The following is a 23,047-nucleotide window of genomic DNA, read 5'->3' as shown; positions in this document are numbered from 1 at the left end:
GGAGCCCGATTAGTAAGTAAGTCAGTAAGTCCTTTTTTTTTCTGAAAATTGGAAATTGAAAAATATTGTTCTAAAATGATTTTTAAATGTATGAATAGTATTGGGTCTTGTGAATAGTATATAAATAATACACTTTGCCTCTTGTACAGTGATTCCATATGTATGAACAGTGCAGTTACTATTCATGCACGCTAAAAAAAACTGAAAACGCAAACGCCTAACGTGGACGCGCAAACCAAACACACACTAAGTATTTAAATTTTTTGAAAATACACGAGTAAAAAAATGTATAGAAATATATGTTGTGGTGTTTAAATAACAATTTTCATTATTTAAACAACGTTGCTAAAAGTGGCGTAAATAGTTTCCGTATTTTGCAGTATTTGGTAATATATAAAAATATAAAAAATAAAAGTTAAAAGAAAACTATTTTTTATCAATATAAAAAGTATGGCTTCTTTTTCTAATGTATTGTTTATTATCCGAGTACTTAGAGATTGTTTTTCACTAATTCTTTTGGAAAATAACTTTACTTCATGGCAATTTAAATAAGAAAAGTTATGAGATTATTATTCGACTCATTTAAAGTTGCTACCAAATATAGAAAAATGAGATAGTTTACATAAAATACTTTTTGAAAAATGACTTATTTTCTAGAAAATATCATCGCTAAAACAAACTAAGTGTAAAGTATAAGGTAAATTTTATTAACATACCTTGAGATTTGGACTAATGTCAATCAAGTTCAAGAGTTTTCAAAACTAACCACTTTAGTCTTTAAAGTCAACTTGGCTCCTAAAACAATTGAGTAAAAAAAAGAAACTAACTATTTAAGGACTAAGTTGGCTTTAAAAACTAAATTTGTTAGCTTTGAAAAGTCTTGAACCTAGTTGGCATTAACCCAAACTTTAGGGTATGTTAGTATAATTTACCCTAAAATATATATTGAATGAATAAAAAATTGAGTTTAGAATAGAGAATGTTGGTTTTTTCACCTTAATTCACACCACTCCCAATGAACATATCTTATGAGACTGGAACGTGAAGTGCTCGCGTTTCACCACATGTGAGTTCTATATGTGTGTAAGGCTTGCCAAATGCAAGAGAGGTGTTCCATATATCAATCTCATAAGGTATTTTCTGGCTTTGAAGAGTTGATGATGCAAGGATAGGACGAAATCTTTGTCTTGACCATCAAACTGGGCAGGTTTTAATTGATCCACCCTAACCTAATATTTACTAAAATGTGATTTTTTAATTACAAAATTTTCATTACCTATTGCTATTAGGTTTGTTTATTTTCTGTCATTTGCTTGTTATTATTTTATTGTTAGATACATTGAGAGAGATGATGCATCATAGAGTTATAATTATTATTATGATCTCACTCCGCCACTCAATTGTTATCCCTACCTCTTTTTTTTTTTTTTTTTTCTTCTTTTTTTGAAGGCTTATCCCTACCTATATTTGATATTATATTATATTATATTATGTGGGTTTACGTGGAATCCATATAGATACTAAAAATTGCAATAGGTTATTAAAGAAAATAGTTCATTTCAAATAAATCTAGAGTTTAGGTTATGCCAACTGATTTAAAAAACAATAACTTTAGTTGAATTTAACCGTTGTTAAATTTTTATTATTAGGTAAAGTTCATAAACCTTTAAATGCGTTGGCATAATTTAAGCCCTAGATTTATTAGAAACATTGAGAGGTTTGTACATGGGAAGTGTGCGCTTGAAAGTAATTAGCAATGGACTAGTAAGGGGCATTGGGCTAACTTGGACAACTTCATTGGTGGAGCATGAAGTGGAGCACAATTGAAACTTCATTGGTGGAGCATGAAGTGGAGCACAATCAATTGTGCTCCACTTCATGCTCCACCAATAAAATTTGGACAACTAGCCTGTCTCATTAAATGAAATAACTTTGACTTTTATAAGAGAGGCTAGTTGTCTCATTTAATGAGATATCTCATTTAATGAAAAATGTTAATTGTTCAAATTTTATTGGTGGAGCATGAAGTGAAGCACAATTGATGAGACAGAGGATTTGGACTCGCTAACTTGTAACTAGTTAAAACAATTGCTAGCTATAATCATGGTCAAATCTTCAACATCTCTCTCCCTCGCTCAACTAAGATGAGAGACATGTCACCTATGAAATTCCCTAATCCAAAATCAACCTCAAGTTAGTAATTTTGCAGCCATCATCGGTATTCATCAAAATACCCTTCCATTCAAAGCCACAACTATCAAAAGTTCAAAACCTTTTTGATCATTGTTCACACACAACGAGCATAATCCAAATTGGTAAGTAATATGGGTCAAAATGGGTCAACCCACCTTGACACAAATAATGAGATATGTCATTTTGATTTGATTGCAGATAAAATAAATGAAATTAAAACATCTATTAATTGCGTCAAAATGAGTTAATCCACTTTGACATTAATCCATTTTCAGGAAACATTAATTCATAAAAGAACATATCATGTTCATAAGTTGTGTCAAATATTGTCTCCTCTAGTTCATATGCATGATATTATGAACAAAAACATATCATTTTTCTTGGTGTACAACCTATGAGGGAGAGTTGAGAGAAGAATAAAAGAATAAAAGAATGAGCTAAGCAAAATAGATAAAAATAAAATAACCTTTTAAGTTAAATTTAAAATTTTGCCGAATCTAATGTGAATGCTCTACTCTTTTTCCCCTTTTTTTTTGTTTCTTTCTTTTCAATTGAGGGTGGGGTAAATACTAGTTGTAGTCTTGATATTAGGCTTCTATTTGCCACCAAATATTTTCAAGTTCTTATTGAAGCGAAAGATAATTAAGCCCGAAAATTGAAACACATTTTACTATTTTAAAGAACAAGAACTGCTGAGATCACGAAAAATAGTAGTATGGGGATGAAGGCTGGCGGACATCTTGGCATGGATCATAATTCATAATATAATTGCAAAACTTGAAATTTTATAAATCATGACTCCTTACAATACCAACTTCTCAGATAGATGAGACTAAGAATAAGAAAGGGTAGGACATTAATATATGAAGAATAAGAAAGAGTACTCACAAACATTACAGGAACAGCAAAGATAACTAGCATAGCTGGGAAGACTAATGTAAGGAACATATTTTGATTATCAAAATAACTTCATTGCATTGTAGGTGGGTGTGTTGGGTGCCATGGTTGAGGTTTAGGAGGTTTAGGAGGAAATGGGAAAGGAGGGCGAGGCCTTGGTTGTGGTCGAGACGGTTTAGGAGGAAATGGGAAGGGAGGGCGAGGCGGTGGTCGTGGAAATGGCAATGGAGGGAATGCCTGAGCATACCCACACATCCCATAGAAGCACAGGACACCAAATGGACATTTGTTTCCACATTTGCCACAGTTATATGGGTCAATATTCGTATCAGCGCATAAACCACGACAACATTGCCAAGTAAACGGGCATCTAATCCCACACAAACCACAGTTATTAACATCAGAAAAAACATCCACACAACGGTTTCGACAACACCGCATTCCAGGTCGAGACTCTCCTTGCCTGCATATCCAAGGCCTGTTCCCACACCCGGGACTTCGAGGGTCTTGCTTTTGGTTCATGATTTTCTTGAGCCATGGTGACGATGACAAAGAGCCAGCCGTGACATTGTGTTGCACTACTTTAGGTATTGAGTTTCCTGCCACCATCACATTTAATAATAGCCATAGAAAAAGAGAAATGGCGATTTGAAAATTTACTAGCTGCATCATTCTAAGATGCACAAGAAGAGACAGAGGGGCTTATCTTTTTTTTTTTTGGCTAAGTAGAAGAAAAGGCATATTTATGATATATTATATATATCTAAAGTGAGGAGAAGAGAGACAGAGGGGCTTATTTTTTTTTTTGGCTGAGTAGAAGAAAAGGCATATTTATGATATATTATATAATCTAAAGTGAGGAGAAGAGGGGAAGTTCCCTTTTTTCCATGTGGTAGTTCATGTTTTTCTTACATGGGTTATTAATTATTATTCAAGACTTGTTGTGGGTGCTAGACCTGGTGTGGCTGGCAACTAAATATGTGATGGGAGGGTTGTCGTCTTTCTTGTGTGCAAGGATAACTTTTTTTGCCTTTGCTAGTCCATGGCTAAAGTATGTGTAACGGTGTGAGTAAACTTTTTTCCCACATTATTCTCTCTTTATGATGGAAGGCCCTTCTCTAGTGTTGTAGGTCTTATGTGTTAGACCTGAGGCCCATCATTCCCCATGGTCCTCTCAATGCATTGTTTACATAATCAATCAAGTAGGATGATGCCAGAAATCAAATAGATCAAAGCTGGGAGGATCTTGAAACCCAGACCATGGACCAAACTTTGGTAAATATGGAACAGTCCGAAACCTTTAAAAATATATGTATAGCAGGGAAGTAGAGGAGTTGATCAAATTATTGCCAACCAAAGCTTTAAATTGTGGTAGGCAATTGGATCATCCATTGTAAATTCATTAATCTAGCCATCCATTTATCAATATCCATGAAAGGGTACAAACTTGCAAATGCCATTCAAGCACATAACTAGCAAAGGGGTAATCATACTGAACAAGAAATCCTCTTGCACTAGAAAGTAATCAAACAGTGCAAGCATATTACATCATTCTGTTATCAGAGAATCACATGTAACTAATTAACTAGGTGTACTTTGTGCAAAGATTATATATTCAATTTTAGCAAATCAACACTCTCAGGGAGGGCGTGGGGTGTGTGAAAGCAGCAGTTAACAACCTACAGAAACAAAAGATATTGAAAGTTTGAAACTAAACCCCACGGTGGAAGTTTCACCTAAGCAGTAATTAAGACCAAGTCACTTTGTGAAATCCTACAAGAAATAGAAGAAAATCCTCTACTATGATATATAAACTCCATTCAAATGCTTACGGTTGACAGTATGAACCCATTGAAAGAGTTGGGAAACAACGATTTAAAATAGTTTACATGCAGGGTGAAAAATTGCCCAGTATTCATTATGATAAAGGTAGAATATAACCCTTGTGACAAAATAAGAGTTACTTTAGAACTGGCAGGAACTCAAAATCTTGAATTTGATAAACTCACAGGTACCTTAAACTGCCAAAGACAAATTACATGATCCAAATGGAAATATTTGTCAAAATTTAACCAGTCACAAAACATAGCAACACACATGTTCTCTAGAATACTCACCAGAGTCATTTTTATTCCAAAGCTTAATATTCATTAAATCTGACAAGAATATTACGATTGCATCCTAGAAAAAGTCACTTTTCTTTGTCTTCATCATTCTCTTTTTCTTCATAACGACGCCTAAACTTGGCAATCTGCCCTACACTTTCAGCCATTTGACGTTTCGCCCTGAAGTGGTAGACTTTACCAACCTGGTGTATTTTGGTCATCATAACGTTCATCAATCTTCCACTCTGAGTCACATAGGATATCCATTGCAACTGGGGGTGCGCTCCTTTCTTCATTTCCCACCAATCTGCAAATTAAAGAGGCGCAACCTTTACTCTATTGGAGAGTCTAAGCTAAACGGAAATTCTAAAAAAGTCTTCATTTCAAAAAGAACAGTTCTCCTTCTCCTCATCAACAACAAAAATAATATAAAGAAGTCGCATTAACAATCGCAAACAAAATGATTAACACAAAATGTTCCAGTTGCTCATAGCTGGCTATCTGCAACCATTGCCAAAAACTCTAGCTCATAGACCACTTCATGATTGTGTAAAAGTTCTAAAGAGCTTGGACACCGCACAATCTTTACCAGAGTTAAAACAGCTACTTGTGCAAACTTACATTAACTTAATAGTGTACTATAATACATTAAACGGCATATTTGAAATAATACAACAACCAAGTTTTTAGTCCCAAATTTTGGGGTCAACTATGGATTGAGACTAATCAGTTCGGTCACACGTATTCTTTCCATCATTCTAACTTAATTGAAATAATATCTTCATAATTTGGGATATGCGATGACGAGCATCAGCATAGAAAGTCATATAAAAATAGATGCACAGCTCGGCATTTTATCGAATACTTGTTAGTCATTCCAGTTCAGGCACAGGCACAAACAAATATGGCCTTTAAGTTTTCACACACATGCCACAGCAAAATTACAGTTCATTCCACACTAAACACTCTTACTGAAACAAATACTGAGTACCCATTTTCAGGTTCTACACCTAAAATCCGATTCAAACAAATTTTGTGACTATTGTGATAAATATATAAAGATATATTCATAACAGATATACATATTTGTGTGTGTGTGTGTGTGTGTGTGTGTGTGTGTGTTTTGTGATAGAAGAATGCGAGTGGTGGAAATATAAGGAATTGAAAGCAAAGGGTGTGAATTGAAATGAGTGGAAGGAACACTTACACAGTGAATGAGTCGGTGACCTGAAGCTAAAGGGAAAGCAGAAGCGTATACTTTGCCGTGTAGTAATGAGCGCTTCAGCCACTCCGTGACTTCAGGGCTCAGGCATATACTTTGTTGTGGGCTATGTGATTAGGCCCATCCACTCTGTGACTTCTGGACTGTTATATGGGTTTGGGGTTTAATAATCCAAATGCGCTAATGCACAGAAACTACAGTGCCTTCTGGTTTATTCATTACCGTGACATCAATGTGTCGGATTTCAAAAAAAAAAAAAAAAAAAAATCAACAATCGGGGTTTTCTTTTTCTTTTAAATATTTATATGAGTTAGCATATATATTGTTATACTAACACAACAAATTTCATAATATTTTTCATAATATTTTCAATTTCTTACAAGCCGAAATAAAATAATAAAATAAGAGACTGTGACCAACCACAACTGAAAATAAAATGTTTTGAGAAAATGTTATAACACTTATTGTTATCACAATATTTTCACATTTGTTGAGATCTCAGTTTCTTATATATTAAATAAAAAAAATGCTAAGTCCACAACATTTTAATATTAATTTCACAACAAATCATAGATAAGCTATTATTGATGGATAAAAAAGTGATATAAGTGGTTGGTCCATTTTAAAATCAATAACAACTTGTCATTTAGAATTTGTTATGAAAATATTATGTAGATAACATTTCTATAAAATAAATAATAATATGTCAAACCGAAACTTACCACGACTAAAAATAAAGGTATTGTGATAATATTATGACATTTTGTTGTATTCTTAAACTTTTTTTTTGGTTTAGTCAAATTTGGTCAGCATAAATTCACTATTTCACGCACAAATTTCTCCTTTTGGTCTTTTGTTTGTTGTTTTTTTTAATGCATAGTTTAAAGTGCATGTCCCAATTAAAACCCAGTAAAAATTTACCACCGAAAATTTGTTATGAAAATGTTGTGAATGTAGCATTACTCTAAAATAAGGGTTGGGTTCAAGTTACACCCGGTGTAACTCTAAGCAATGTTACACCACCCAATAACTTGTTATTGAATTAATATTTTGAAAATCCAACCGTTGAATTATATGTTCTATATGTTCTTAACATGCATGCCAATTTTCATATCAATCGAATGCTATTTGCCATCTGATATATAAATTCATCTTTTATGCATTATTTTAAACTACAAAAATTTGAATTTTAAGAGTTGATTAATGACATGGCTATTAATTTTTTATCACCTTGAAATTTTGCAAGTATAAAGAATATACGAATATAATGTAATCTAACGGTGGATTTGTCAATATTCGCATCCAATTAAAAAATATTGAAGGGTGTAACATTACTTAGAGTTACACCAGGTGTAACTTGAACCTAACCCCTAAAATAAAATTATAAAATATCATACCAGGGCCCACCATAGCTAAAATAAAGGTATTGAGAAAATATCGTGACATTTATTATATTCCTGACTTTTTTTGTTTTTTTTTAGCCAATTTGTTGAGTCAAAATTCATAGTTTTACGTACAATTTTCTTGGGCTGACTTTTTTTTTTTTAACTCATTTTTTAAAGTAAAAAACACATAGTTTTACCAACAGAAAATAATTATGGAAAAAAAAACTTTCCCCTTTTATGTTTGGGGTAGTTTCATCCCCCAACAATAAAATTGAATAATTTCCACCTTTATATATTGTAGACAAGTATATAGTCCCTATTGTTACTCTCTTAATTAAACCCTAACATAATCTTATGATTCCTAGAATATTTCATTGCACAATATCTAAAATGCCTCACTAAATTTTAATGTCCCAAAAATTTTCTTCATGTATTTTGAGTTTTATGTGTTAATCATACTTAAAAAGTAAAAATAGTGATGTATTGTATTCTATTTCTTACCTAGAGAACACTAATATATTAGTGGTTTAAATCTTCCAAATTTATAATTTTATCTAATAGAAACTTCAATGACATATTTCTTTTGTTCTTTTGTTTTTTTGTTTTTTTTCCTTAAAAATGCGTTCATTAAAAATTAAGTAAGCTAAGCATTGTAGTTAGGCTCATATAAAATGATAAAAAAGGAAGTATGAATGACAAAATATTCATTGCAAATGGTTGTAAGTATTTAATTTCATGAAGAGTTTCAATTGTAGCATATGTCATCATTTATTGCGAAAATTTAAATATTGTGACAATATTTTATCAAAACTTAGTTGTTAATTAGTTGAATTTTTTTTTTTGTGAGTAGATACTATCTTTAGTAAATAGGTTATAAGAAACGAAAAGTATTTTGTATCAAATGATACCACGTCATCCGTATCAAAATCCAATAAACAAGAATGGAAATAATATGTCTACAATATTTTTACAACAAATCCTAAGTGACAGGTTATTACTAGTTGTTATTGTTGGGACAAAAAAGTAATCTTCGTGTTAGTTTCAAATTTGAATCAATAACAACTAACCACCTATGATTTGTTGTAAAAACATTGTAAAATTGTTGTAGACATAGCATCTCTCAAACAAGAAACATGTAAAATCTAATAAACGAGAGACATGTGTGTAAAAATAACTATCAACTATCACATGTCTTTCAATTATTAGTGGGTTAGTTATTTTTTACTGACATGTCTCACACTTATTTAATTTTGATACCGCTGACAAGGTATCATTTGATACCAAATACTTTCTCCTAATAAATTATCATATTAAATAGATAGCCATACATTAAATAAATATTCTAAATTTAAATACATGATTTGATACTACTTCAAAAAACAATCCTATCTTAAATTTTCTCTTTCAATGGCAGCACATGCCTTGCACATACAACCCTTACTAGTATATATAAAAAGTGTGAACGCGCTAAAACTGCAATAATAAGCTATAGTGATTTTGGTTTGTTCAATATTTTGAACTGTTTCACTTTTTTTTTTTTGGGTATTTTTTTTTTATAGAGCAATTAGTTAACATAATAAACTATCACAATATTTTCACAATTGTTGAAATGTTAATTCCTTAAATGTCAAAATAAAATATCATACTAAAACCAACCATAACTAAAAATAAAAATATTGTGAAAAAAAAAATGCTACATTTACAACATTTTTTTATAACACTTTCATAACAAAAATGTGAATGCGTAAAGCTATAGTAGTAGCTACATTTTATTTTTATTTTTTTGGGTTTGTTCAACTTGCACTATTCACTGGCCTTCTTTTCTTTCTTTTTTTCCAGTAATATCACTCAGTCAACTCTTTTCTTATTTTATTTTTTTTATATAGAGCTGTTAGTTAACACAACAAATTGTCACAAAATTTTCACAATTATTGAGGTGTTAATTCCTTATAAATCAAAATAAAATATCAAACTTTTACTAACCATGACTAAAAATAAAGGTATTGTGAAAAAAAAAAAAGTGTTACATCCACAACATTTTTCACTACACTTTCATAACAAATCATTAATAGTAAATTGTTACTGGTTCTAATTTAAATTTACCAATGAAATTACTTTTTTACCTTCTAATAACAACTCATAACAACCAACTACTTATGATTTGTTGTGAAAATTTTGTAGACATAATACTTTTCTTGTGAAAATATTAAGACATCTTCTTGTCGTCATAATATATTCACAACTACTGAAGTGTCAATTTTTTACAAGTCAAAATAAAATATAACAAAACTATATAAGGTATTTTTTTTTTTTTTAAATGTTGTATCATTCTGTTGAGCCAAAGTTCATTGTTTCATATATAGTTTTCTTAGGTTGACTTTTTGTAATTTTTATTGTACTTTTATCTTTAAGCATCATTTTAAGTAAAAACACATAGATTTACACACAAAAAAAATATAAAAAAAAACTTAGGATAAAAATACTTTTCATCCTTTATGTTTAGAATAGTTCACAATTCCTCCTTAAATTTTAAAATCAAGCAATTTTTCTCTTAATATTTTGGAAAATAGCAAATATGTCATATTATTATTCCCTTAGTTAAACCCTAATGAAAACTTATGATTCTTAAAATATTCTATTATGTAATGTCTAAAATATCCCCACTAATTAAATTTTAACATCCCAAAAATTGTATTCACATACTTCGAATTTTAGATGGTGGTATAAGGTGTTTTATTTATTACCCAGAGATCATTGATTTTCTAGGTTTAAATATTCGAAACTCATAATTTATCTAATGAAAAATTCAATGACACATGTCTTTTGTTATCTTTTTTTAAAAAAATTATTTTCTTACCTAAAATGGATGTCATTAAAAACTAAGTAAACTAAACATTGCTCCTAGACTCATGTAAAATGATAAAGAATAAAGTATAAAGAGTTTCAATTATAACATATAACATCATTCATTACGAAAATTTAAATATTGTGACATGTCTTAGAAAAAATCAGTTAGTTATTGTTGGAAAATGATAATATTTGTAAACATTCTTAGAAGTTTTTAGTGAGTAAATATTGCCTTTAGCAAATAAATACTAAGAAACTATTATAGTAAAATAGATATTCATATGTTAAATAGCTACCATAACTTTGTGTGTGATAAAAGTTCTTATACGAATGAGATTAACATTGTATGACATACATTTTTTTATGTATATAGTTTCATACTTCTTCAAATAGAAATTTTATCTTAATTTTCTCACTCAAGAGGTAACACATGTCTTGCATGTGCCACCCTAACTAGTATTATATAAATAAGAAAAAGTTAACGAATACCCTAAATGCATTAATTTAGAAAATATTTTTAAAACATTTTCAGGAAAAATTTAAATAAATAAATAAATAATCCTAATTTTTCCACTATTTTTTACATTTTCAGTATAAGTAGTATCAAAACTTTCATACAGTACTCTATAACTAAATACACTAAGAACATCCAATAACACTGTCCTTCATGAAGTATAAGGAAATGACAATAATCCTCAAAAGTATTGTAAATATAAAAGTCCTCTTCAAGAAGTTTGTTATAAATATAAGAAATACCTTATCAAAAAAAAAATATAAGAAATAAAATAAAATTCCTAATTTGTCCTTGAGTTATTTCATTTTTGTGGACCAATTTACCCTTGGTTAAGTAAATATCTTCATAATTTGTTCTTAATTTTGGGCAAGTTTGATACACTATAATAAACGAAAATCTTTCTGCAATTGATTGTTGCTGCTACTTTATGCCTTGAGTTTAATATTAAAAATAAATTGATGGATTGCAATTTGGCAATTGATATTTGTTGTTATCAAAAAATTTTACTATTTTAATATTTTATAGTTATTAATTTTGAAAAAAAAAATACACGTCGGATATTAATTATTTAATTTTTCAATTTAAATATAATAAGATATTAAGTTAAACTCAAAAAAAGTGTTAATATAATTTTATACATAACGGCATCTTAGGAAATGTTATTTAAATATGCTTTCATTCCACCATCTTTTCATATATATTCCAAACTGTAGAATTCATATTCGTGATTCTCCAAAAAAAAAAAAACAATTCATATTCGGGATTTTATTCTTGTGTAATCATCATTACAGTGTACCAAACATGCCTTTATAATTAGTGTCTTTATTTTCTAGACTTGAATTGAACTAAAACATGCAAACATTTTAGATTTTTCACAGCTTGGAAGTTTTGAGTGATGGACAATCAAAGTTAGCACATCATTAACACCGCTTCTATTGCTTTACACTCACAACTTGACCACCCCAACAAAGTTGTGTCATTAAATTTATTCAAAAGAACATATGCTCTTATAAGCTTAAGATTTAGGAATATTCTAGTCATTAGTTATAAATTAATGGATAAATTTTTTTAACTAAATATAATTTATTATCTTTTATTTTTCATCTAAATATGAAAAATTATAATTATAATAATTATTAATAAGCTTTTATTATAGTTGCATTTGTATATTGAATTGTCTATTCTACCATTTAAATAAAATATTATGTAAATTCTAATGAATTGTTTAAATATAGAATAAAATTTAAATTAATATTATTAGGTTAAAAAAATGTCAAACGTCTTCTGTTTTTTTTTTTTTTTGGGGGGGGGGGGGGGTCAAACGTCTTTGTTTATATTATATACAAATCATTTTTGGTGCAATAAAATATAAATATAAGAGAAATAGAATAAAAATTATAATATTTTTTTCTTAAAGAATCTCAACACTATTGGACTGAGGGCTAAGGCCCAACATCAGTGCAATAACATTCTTTTGATTTCCCATCAAAAAAAAAAAAAAAAAAAAAAAAAAAAAAAAAAAAAAAGAGAACCATTCTTTTGATTTGGTCTCCTCCATGATAACTGGTCAACAATCCAACTGCCTCCTCCCTTCGCCTTCCTGTGAGTGTGCATGACCCATTTTCTCTTGCATTACACTTAGGCTGTGTTTGTTTGCCGTAAAATATTTTCCGGAAAATAGATATTTTCCGGAAATGGTATTTTCGGGAAAGGAAAATATTTTCTGAGTGTTTGGCTGCATTATGAAAAATTTTCTGAAAAATATTTTCATGTGTTTGGTTGTATACTGAAAATGCTATTTTCCTACACTTTCTCACATTTTCTTTGCTATTTTCTCAGTACCCAAACAAATTTTATAATAGAAATTTCAACGTATAAACTTCAAAAAACAAAAATCACAACAACTCCATTCGATCAAATCCACATTCGGTCAAACTGATGAGAGAGCGAGGACGAGAGAGTGATCAGAAATGGATGGAAAGGGAGAGATCGGTCATGGGCGATGAGATCGGTCATGGGAAATGACAAGATCGAGCGGAGGCGAGATGGAGCGGCCAGATCAAGCGGCGCGGTGTGATCGGCGCGGTGCTGCGATCGACGGACTGGAGCTCGGGGTTCGCAGGCGACGTCGAAGAGCGTGATGCGATCTCGGTGGGGTGCGATCGTGGGTCGTGGGGTGCGATCGTGGGGTGCGATCGACGGTCGAAGGTCTGGTTGGGTCGAAGATCGGTGGGTCGTGGGTCGACGTCGAGTGGCGGTGGGTCGTGGGTCGACGGCGAGTGGCGGTGGATCGTGGGTCTTCGTGGGTCTTCGTGGGTCTCTCTGCTTCCTCGCTCTCTCTCTCTCTCTCTCTCTCTCTCTCTCTCTCATTTTCCGGAAGTAAATTGAAGGTAAAATGAGAACGGAAAACGTTTTCACCCGTTTTTGGCATTATTTTCGGTCAACCGGAAATTATTTTCAGTTTGACCAAATTTTCAGTGACAACCAAACACACCATTTTCCGTAAAATCATTTCCTGAAAACGTTTTCACCCGAAACAAACGGACCCTTAAAGCCTAATAAATGTCCACGCTTGCAAAATAAAACCTCTCTCCTTATCAACGCGGAACTCCAAATTTGATAATATACTAATGAGTAAGTATTGTATGATACCTATGTCTCAATAACATGTGGGTCGTGTGGAACTTACATGTCATTGAGATATAGGTCCCATGAGACCATCTCATACAAGAATTTTTCATATACTAATTTATCTACCACATTAGACCCTTATATATATTCATAAGGACAAAATTTAGATATAGTACTTAGATATTATTCTTTAAGTTTTCCTCTTAAAATTCAGACATGTGGCTTTTTTCTCATAGATGGAAGTGTATTTTTAGTTAAGTACAACCACATGATTAAATTTTAAAAAAAGAACCTAAAAAACAACACATAAGTACTGTACCTAAGTTTTACCCTATTCATAAAATTTGCCAACTTATTATTCATTAAAAATTAAAATAACAATTTAATATTAAAATGCTCCATCAATTACTGGTTATCAATGTGGAATTCCAAATTTGATAATATACTAACTCCTCCTCTGCCATATTAGATCCTTATCTATTCATAAAATTTGCCAACTTATTATTCATTAAAAATTAAAAGAACAATTTAATATTAATATGCTCCGTCAATTACTAGTCAATAACTCATGTAATGCACAAAAAAAGTTCAACAAAATATAAATTTTTCTCTATTTTTTTAATCTACTTACAAAAGCTGACATTTATGATATTTGTATAATTTACAAAAAGAATATATATAATCGAAGCATGTTGCCATATTAAAATGTTGTTTTCCTTCTTCTTATTTTAATATTTTCATTTTCTAGCCTTTACAGTCTTCATTTTCGTTTTGATCTTTCTGAAATCAACTTCGTTTCATTATATTCAAATGCACTTCAAAAGGGAAAAAAAATGGAGACACTATTAATAAGTTCATATAAGCTTGTGTTTAATTTTGGAATTTACAAATAGGAAATGCAATGATTTATGAGCATTTTGAGAAGTTCATACAATTTTTCACACAATCCAAGTATTGAATGGAGAATCTCAAAAGGGTATCATTCTTGAAATTTCAAGATAAAATTAATCAACACCAGCCACCGGTACCAAAAATTTAGTTTGTCCTTTTAATAAGGTTCCAAATTCCAACACTAAATGTCATAACTTTGAACAGAAGGCCAAAATTGGCAATTAACCCCAGTAGTCAAACTATATAATTAGTTGGCAACGTTTTGAAAGTATATACCAAACTAACATCTCGAGTTTTAGAAACTCGATTTCCTCCTCCAAAATCGATACTCTAAGGATCAGTTTCCATGTTCTGAGTTGACCTTTTTCCACATGGCATCCACCTGGAAATCGAGTCTTTAAGACTCGAGTAATATCTTGACACTTAGAACCTCGATTTATGTGTTCTGAGAATTATGTGGTTATCCGCGTGGATTCCACCTGGATATCGAGTCTTAGAGGCTCGGTATTTTAAAAGGGAAATAGAATCTTACAGACTTGATTTTTAAGCTGTGATGGACAAGCATCCACGTGGTTAGGGCAACTGCTTGTCCTTAGTCCTCATAATTGTGGGTCTCTCGGTTTCCTCCTCTAAAAACCTAGCAGCACTCTCATGCCCTCTTCCTCTCTCTCACTCTCATACAAAAATCACCCCCATTACAAAACTTCAAATCAAACTCACCCCCCATTTTACACATCCTCATGTCAGGTAAGGTTTTTATAACGCTCACTCCCTCTAGTTGTTAGTGTATATATATGTATTGCTAGGTTTTTTATGGGCATGTATCATGACTATTTTTTTTTTTTTGTTTGGTTTGATATTTTTCTTTATATTTTTGTTAAAATGATTTGAAGGTTTGTAATGGGATGAGTTGTGTGTTTATTATTATTATTATTATTTTTGGTTTGAGTATGAAATGATAATGATTGAGTGTGTTTGTATGTGATAGGGCGAGTATATGCAAATGTGGGGTTTGTATATGCATTTGATGTAACAAGTTAGTGTATATATTTGTTAGGCTTTTATAAAAAGTAAAAAATATTTAAGAGATATTTGTATTGTTAGGCTTTTATCATGACTTTTTTTTGTTGTTTGGTTTAATATTTTTCTATTTTCTTTGTTAGAATGATTTGAAAATTTGTAATGGGGTGAGTTTTTTTTTTTTTTTTTTTTTTTTTTTTTTTTTTTTTTTAAAGTATGAAACGATAATGATTGAGTGTGTTTGTATGTGATGTGGAGTGAGTATATGCAAATGTGGGGTGTGTTTGTATATGCATATGATGTAACAAGTTGTAATTTTCGTACTTTGAGTAGATAAAGGATTTGTAATTGATGTTAAATGAAAGAGATAAAATATGTCACTAACATATTACACTTGACTCTAATAGGTTCACAATTTCTGAAAAATATTGATATAAATATATACTACGGTGGACCCCTTGTTAATCCTGAAGAGATTGACGGATTCCCATTTAAAGGGCCAGGTATCCAGTGCTATTATATCATGATACGTTGTAGGTTGAAGACGTTGAATGATTTGAATATGAAAATAATGTAAGAATTGAATTTGAACCCTGCTTGTTATGACATAAAGATTATTTACCATTACCCACAAGAAGTCCTTCATGAACGGATAAATTATGGATATATGACAATCAAAGAAGACAAACATGTAAAGATCATATTTAATAGTATCCATAAAATGCCCCAAGTAAATGCTGCTGAGTTGTACGTGCTGAGTTGTACGTAAGTTCGGATCTACTTGCAGAAGTTGATGCCGAGGAGGTGCAACAAACAACTACATCTTTACAATTTATAGCCCTAGATGATGGATGCCCTATAATGAGAGGCTATACAATGGGAGGTCACTCCCATCTCAAGATCATGCTGCCAATACTGGTGAAACACTCCAAGCTCAAGAGACACATTTAAGGCGAAGACGAAGATGAAGATCATGCTACGAACAATGGTGAAAATCTTGATGATATGAATGAGTCCGAATAGAGGATTGAGCGAGGCAACTTTGACAGGGATGTGGATGACCTTAAACTTGCTCCCAATTTTGAAGAGGAACACATGGAGTACCATGATAAAGGTGACACAGACGATGATATTGGCATCCAGTATGTTACAAATACAACCACTGCCTACACACCTCCTACCAAGTCATTCTATGCAAATACTTAGAAAAATATGATTGATCATTCACATCTTCAAATACCATTTGTTTCTACTTGGAAAGATGGGATGCATTTTAGTAAAGGGTTGACTTTTGCAGATAAAGAGGTGATGAAACGTGCATTGATAATATAAGCAGCAAAGGATAATAGGAATTTTACAATCTGAAGGTCGACCAAAAGTAAATTGTGCGCCGCATGCATTGACACCAACTACAAGTGATACGTTGGGGCATTCATGAAGGCTAAACTTAATGGTCTATGAGTGATCACGTCTTATGTGGGTCCACACAGTTGTATACCCTTTGGCCTACGAAGAGATGGTAAAATGATGGATTTTAATTTTGTTGCATCAAAAATTGTTTCAAAATTGCAACAAGATCATAATGCTCGTGTTGATCAACTCTGGGACATCATACATACTAAGTATGATCATGAACTTTCTTACTATAAGGTATGGGACACGAAACAAAAGACAATTGCTAAGATATTCGAGGATTGGGAATAGTTTTACCAAAGGTTGCAAAAGTTGTTGTTGGCATACTTGGATCAGGATCCGGGTACCCAATACAACTATTACACCATACCTAAGAATGTACCTGGTACTACATTACTGTGCTATGTATTTTGGGCATTCGCTTCATGCATTGCTGCATTCAGATATTGTAGGCCAGTGATCAGCATTGATGGGACTCATTTGTATGGTAAATATCGAGAGGTGTTAATGATTGCAACGGCAACCGAAGCTAATAACAAGGTTTTGCCTCTCACCTTTGTTGTTGTGGACAAGGAGTCAGAGCCTAGTTAGGGGTGCTTTTTAGAGTGTCTCAGGATTTCGATAGGGCATGTGATACCTGACGAGGGCATTTGCATTATTTCTGACCGACATAAAGGTATCAAACGTGCCATTGCAGAGTGGCCTAGAGTTGATGACGGAAGCTTATGGGTATTTCACCGATATTGCCTTTAACATTTTGCTAGTAACTTTAACACACACTTTAATAACCCAACTCTAAAGGCATTGGCCTTGAAAGCTGAATATGCGACTCAGGAAGCTAAATTTGAGTCCATAATGCAAACCATTAAGGATGTCGAGATTAATGCACTTAGGAGGATAGACCCAAATGATGACGAACTTGAATGCTATATGCTATACACATATCTAATGAGTGAGGATCTGGACAAATGGACCCAGTCACATAATGGTAGAAGACGTTACGGGGCAATGACAACCAATATCTCTGAGTGCTTTAATGGGGTACTTAAAAGTGCCCGCAGTTTGCCCATTGCTGTAATGGTTAAGTTCACTTGGTGCAAACTTGTTGCATATTTCCATGATCGACATAAAGAAATTACTTCTAATCTCTATCAAGGTAAGGAGTGGAGTGATTATTCCATAGGGATCTGTACCAAAAATGTGCACAAAGCTTCAGGACACACTACGAGGGCATTTAATCATAAAGTTGGTATATATCAAGTGCTTACCCCGTACAATGACTATAGAGGTGTAGGGGGAAACCACAGTCATGAAATAAACATATTGGCTAGAACATGTGGTTGTGGAAAGTGGCAAAATATTAAGATCCCTTGTTCACATGCAATTAAAGTTTTTCAGAGTCCACGATTTAATGCGACCAGCTATATTGACCCATGTTAAAATTTGGACAACATCATTCACACATATTTAAATCAATTTGTGGTGCCAAAGTCAGAGTGATTGTGGAGGGATGTTAGCGGGCCACGGTGGGTGTCTGACCCAAATCTGTTGCGGGCCAAAGGTCTTCCTGTGAAGTCAAGAATAAGGAATGAAATGGATGAGGAATGACTAAAACAAGGAAGCCGAAGGCAAGATTCAGACTTGAGGGAGATTCAACCGAGGCAGTGATGCGGAGTGTGTCATGAAGAGGGGCATAACCGCAGAAGATGTCCCAATTCCCGTGGGTCTTCAACAAGCAGTAGTGTTACAAACTAGGCAAATGCTGTTTTTATATAATATGCTCAAATTGTACAAAGTAGTTGAGATATAATATGCATAGAATTTCTTTTGCTTTTTGTTCTTCGCATTTGGGAACTAACGACCATATTTAAATGTTTGTTAGGCGAGCGGAGACTCGATTTTGAAATGGCATTGTACGTGGAAGTTGTGGTTATCTTCAGTATGTACAAGTGCTAGGTGATTATGTAGACTATGTTGTATCGACTCAGTTGTTATTTTGTTTATTGTTAAATGTTCTTACAATTGAACTATTCTCTACCCATTGTACTCATTACATTAGTTGTGTTGTGTAGCTTTTTATTGCAACTGACTTCAATATATGTGCTGATTTCATCTGCATCTTCTTGGGTTGGTTCCCTTATCTTTATATATATATATATATATATTACGTTGGTATCTAGTTGTTTACTACTGCATGTGATGTGTTGTGAATATGGTTTACTGCTGCAAGTGGGAGAAGAAAAAAAAATTCACAGTGGAAATCGAGTTTTTAAACTCGATTTCCATTTGAATGCCATGTTCGTAAATAACTGCCAGTAGAAATCGAGTTTCAAAAACTCGTTTATACTGGATTTATTCACATAGTATCATGATCATAGCTAAAATATCATTACACTAAAAATAGTTTATACAACTATTTCTAAGAATAAATATCATTACCTGGTATATACTTTCTAAACGTTGCCAACTAATTATATAGTTTGGCAATTGGGGTTAATTGCCAATTTTTGTCTAATCTTATGATTAAAACTATAATGTAATCACTCTTTAATGTAATCAAGTTAATGTAATGAAGTTGTAGGAAACAATTTGCATATAGACTCTTTGAGTTCCAAATCATGGTCATTACGACTAACTATAACATGTTATTAGGGAGAGCTTGGTTAATGTACACAGTAATTTTAAATAAAGTATTATAACCTTAGCCTAGCCATAGCCTTTTCAACTAATCGTTACAAATGCACATACTTTGTTATGCTGCATTTAGAGTATGTGTTGGAAGTTGTTTCAAATTAGAGGGGTATTTGATACAAATTGCTTAGAGTGAATTTGAAATATAATTTAGGAAATTTGACACAAAATTAGAGTACATTAACCTAATCATATATATTGAACCTCTGTTTGAAATTGTTTAATATTGACTTAAATAATTCCTAGAAGCCTTTAAAATAAATAAATAAAATCAAGTTACATGATTATGGGCTTAGGTAATGATCACATAATGTATATGGCGTGTATAAGGTAAAGACTTACTTCAAGGATAGTGGACCACACACTCGAGGACCATAAGCACCTACTGGTGGGCCACGCTCAACTCTCAGACACAAAAATGGGAACCTGACCCATGCCCAATATTGGACCAACAACAAACATCCACCAATCTGACTAACTATCTTATCGCTTGCCCTGCATAAGTCTTTGTACAACCATGCAAGGCAAGCACTTCCCTAACTATACCTTCGTGGGTTGCAAAGGTCTTCCAACTGCTGCACCCACATAAGATGCACCTTATCGCAAGATTTGTCCATGACGATTATGTCCCCCAGTAGTGCTAGGATGTAGCATCGTGCGTACTTATGCATCTAATCTTTTTTAGCACTAGGCGGCAATGGACTGGCAACTTGCCTCAAAAGCTGTTTGATGACAATCCTCTGGCCAATAAGCACCTTTGTACCGTCATTTACAAGTTCAAACCCAAGGAAGTCCCGACACACCTGCCATCATTCTTTTTACGTGCTCCCTATTATAGCCTCACCATTAACAAGAAGCCCAAGAAGAACTTCCACATCTTGCAATGTGATGGTGACCTCACCATGTGGCATGTGGAAGGTGTGAATCTCGGGCTGCTATCGCTCCACTAAGGCCGTTATCAACCCATGGTCAATCTCTCTCCCCGGGGTCCTGAGGAGTCCCCCCAAACCAAGTCCCTTAATTATGTCAACGACTCAGTCGTCCATCATTGGTTCTAGATTGGTGAACTCTTCACCACAGCTGCAACAGGAAAAGTACCCCGAATCCTGCACAGAACAAAACCATAGATTAATATATGACATAATGTGTGTGTACATTCTATGAATTAAATGGGGTACCATAAGAAGGATACAATTCAGAACATAACAAATGGTTTTAGTGCTGTGTTTTACCTACCCATTCCAAATAGTTTCAGACTGATGTTTAGTTTGTAGAGTCAACACCGAATCATCAATGGGTCCAAGCTGCGCATGGTCAATCTGTCTAGTATTTGCAGTAGCCATACTGCACAAGAATGATAAGCAATTAGTTTGTGAAATGAACACATAATGTGCTTATAGAACTAGGTATGAGTGTGGGAGTCGAGTGCAAGTGAGGAGTTTAAGTGGTGCTGAATAAATTAGAATATAGAGCCACGACAAGTCTTGACAAACTTATACTCAATGAAGCATTTAAATCCTCTCATTATCAAATTCTAACCACACTAAAATGAAAACCCAAAAATTGAAAAGGTAGAATATAAAGCCACAATAAATTTTCACAAACTTAAACTCTAAGAAGCAATTAAATAAGCACCTTCTGTGCCTAAGAAAGACAAAGCAAGAATTCTATGTTTTCTTATAATCTACACCAAAAAAAACACTACTGAATCTAAATGTTATAAATTTTAGATTTTGATGCATAATAATAATAAAAAATATCATAGCAACCAACAAGAAATGGATATAAGTAAATGGGTGTTAATGCTCATTTAGGGAAGCCCAGTAGAAGGAAGATTGAAGAAGCCCAGCAACATGGGCAGAAATGAGTTAGTAATTGGATAGAAAAGTCATTAAGTCCAAGCGGCAGGAATAATGGATCATAAGGCCATAAAATAAACAAATGGGCCTTGAGGAAGCAAACGAGCCAAAAGAAGCCCAGAAAGAGAGAAGTAGCAAACCCATGGGTACTATGTGATGTAGAAAAGTGAGAATGGCCATAGCAGGCCCAAAGTAATGCAAGTAAAGAAAGTAAGGAGTTGATGGAAAGTCCATAAGCCCCAAGGATGAAGGATAAAGTAATTAGGCCAAAGAAGCCCAAATGAGTTAGTAAAAGCCCATGGGAAGGCAGAATTAGAAACGGCCGAGGATGCCCAAGGAAAGTAAATGGGCCGAGGATACCCAAAAGGAAATAAATGGGGCACAAGAGCCCGCAAGCAATGTAATCAAAAAGCCCAATGACCATACTGAGTCATTGAGAGAAGAATAAGTAGCAAGCCCAAAGAGGCCCAACAGGCTTGGGTCAAATAACATAACAGCAGGAATGGTAGAGCGATATGGCAGGAAATGCAAAAACTGCAGGAAAGAGCAAAAGAATGGGCTAAAGGAGGAAAAGCCCAGCAAGGCCCAACCCCCGAAGGGAGCAAGCCCTAAAGAATGAGAAGTCAGAAAATGGCTCACGCCATAAGAAGCCAAGGATGAGCGGTAGGAAATGCAGACAAACTTCCAAGCCACGGCAAACGTATGAGCAGCATGCAGGTTTTGGACATGCACAGAAGTGAAGCACGTGCAAGGCCCAAGCATCACTAGCCTGTACCCAGCCAATACAGGAAGGGGTGGGTCATGAGTCAAAAGTAAGAGGGCATGGTCTGGCAGTGGGGAGAGGGGAAAACCTATTTTTGGCTTCCTGCTCAGGCTCTTTTGGAGGAAATGTCCTGCTAGGATGACATACTGCCATGGCTCTTTTGGGGGAAATATCCTGTTAGGAACCACTAGGTGCATGCCATGAGGGATAGGAAGAGAGAGAGAGAGAGCACCCACACCGTAGCAGGCAAGAGTGCCACGGTAAACAAACAAACAAAATAGTCTTCTTTGTCTGGTGGCACAGCCAACACAGGTAAGTGGTGGTGGCTAGGCGACTGACAAACTAGTAGGTGGTCGGCAAGGACACCCAGACCAGATAAAGGTAGTTAAAGGCTAAAATAGTAAAATCTGGTCATAGTAGACATTATATAAAGGATCCTTGCCGTGCACAGTGAGGGAAAACGAACACAGTAATAGTAACCTCTAGGAGAGAATCACAATAAAATAAGCAAACGTTGAGAAAGAAAACAAAGGAAGAATTAGAAAGAATAAAAAACAGAGAGGATAGAATGACAGGCATGCACCAATAGGTTGATCCTCTCTCTCCCTCTCAAGCC

The 23,047-nt window shown here is 33.4% G+C and overlaps 2 protein-coding genes across 2 annotated transcripts; both read right to left on the bottom strand.

Moving 5' to 3' along the window:
- Positions 1-3,162: 3,162 nt before the first annotated feature.
- Positions 3,163-3,699, bottom strand: LOC112025423 (stigma-specific STIG1-like protein 4). Its single transcript, XM_024058099.1, has one exon. The coding sequence runs from the start codon at positions 3,697-3,699 to the stop codon at positions 3,163-3,165; it is 537 nt and encodes a 178-aa protein (XP_023913867.1).
- Positions 3,700-5,050: 1,351 nt separating this feature from the next.
- Positions 5,051-6,513, bottom strand: LOC112025416 (uncharacterized). The gene is made up of 2 exons (XM_065775938.1): positions 6,403-6,513; positions 5,051-5,502 (listed from the first exon to the last, which is right to left on the bottom strand). The coding sequence occupies exon 2, from the start codon at positions 5,489-5,491 to the stop codon at positions 5,282-5,284; it is 210 nt and encodes a 69-aa protein (XP_065632010.1). The 5' UTR covers positions 5,492-5,502; positions 6,403-6,513; the 3' UTR covers positions 5,051-5,281.
- Between the last annotated feature and the right edge of the window lie 16,534 nt (positions 6,514-23,047).

The sequence above is a fragment of the Quercus suber genome, unplaced genomic scaffold (assembly GCF_002906115.3).
Source record: "Quercus suber isolate HL8 unplaced genomic scaffold, Cork oak 2.0 scaffold_8, whole genome shotgun sequence".
NCBI lineage: Eukaryota > Viridiplantae > Streptophyta > Magnoliopsida > Fagales > Fagaceae > Quercus > Quercus suber.
Note: the sequence above shows the minus strand (reverse complement) of the source record. Positions and strands in the feature narration are given on the sequence as shown.

Excerpts from the sequence above, each read along its gene's own strand:
- LOC112025423 (XM_024058099.1), bottom strand. The coding sequence starts at position 3,699 with ATGGTGGCAGGAAACTCAATACCTAAAGTAGTGCAACACAATGTCACG.
- LOC112025416 (XM_065775938.1), bottom strand. The coding sequence starts at position 5,491 with ATGAAGAAAGGAGCGCACCCCCAGTTGCAATGGATATCCTATGTGACT.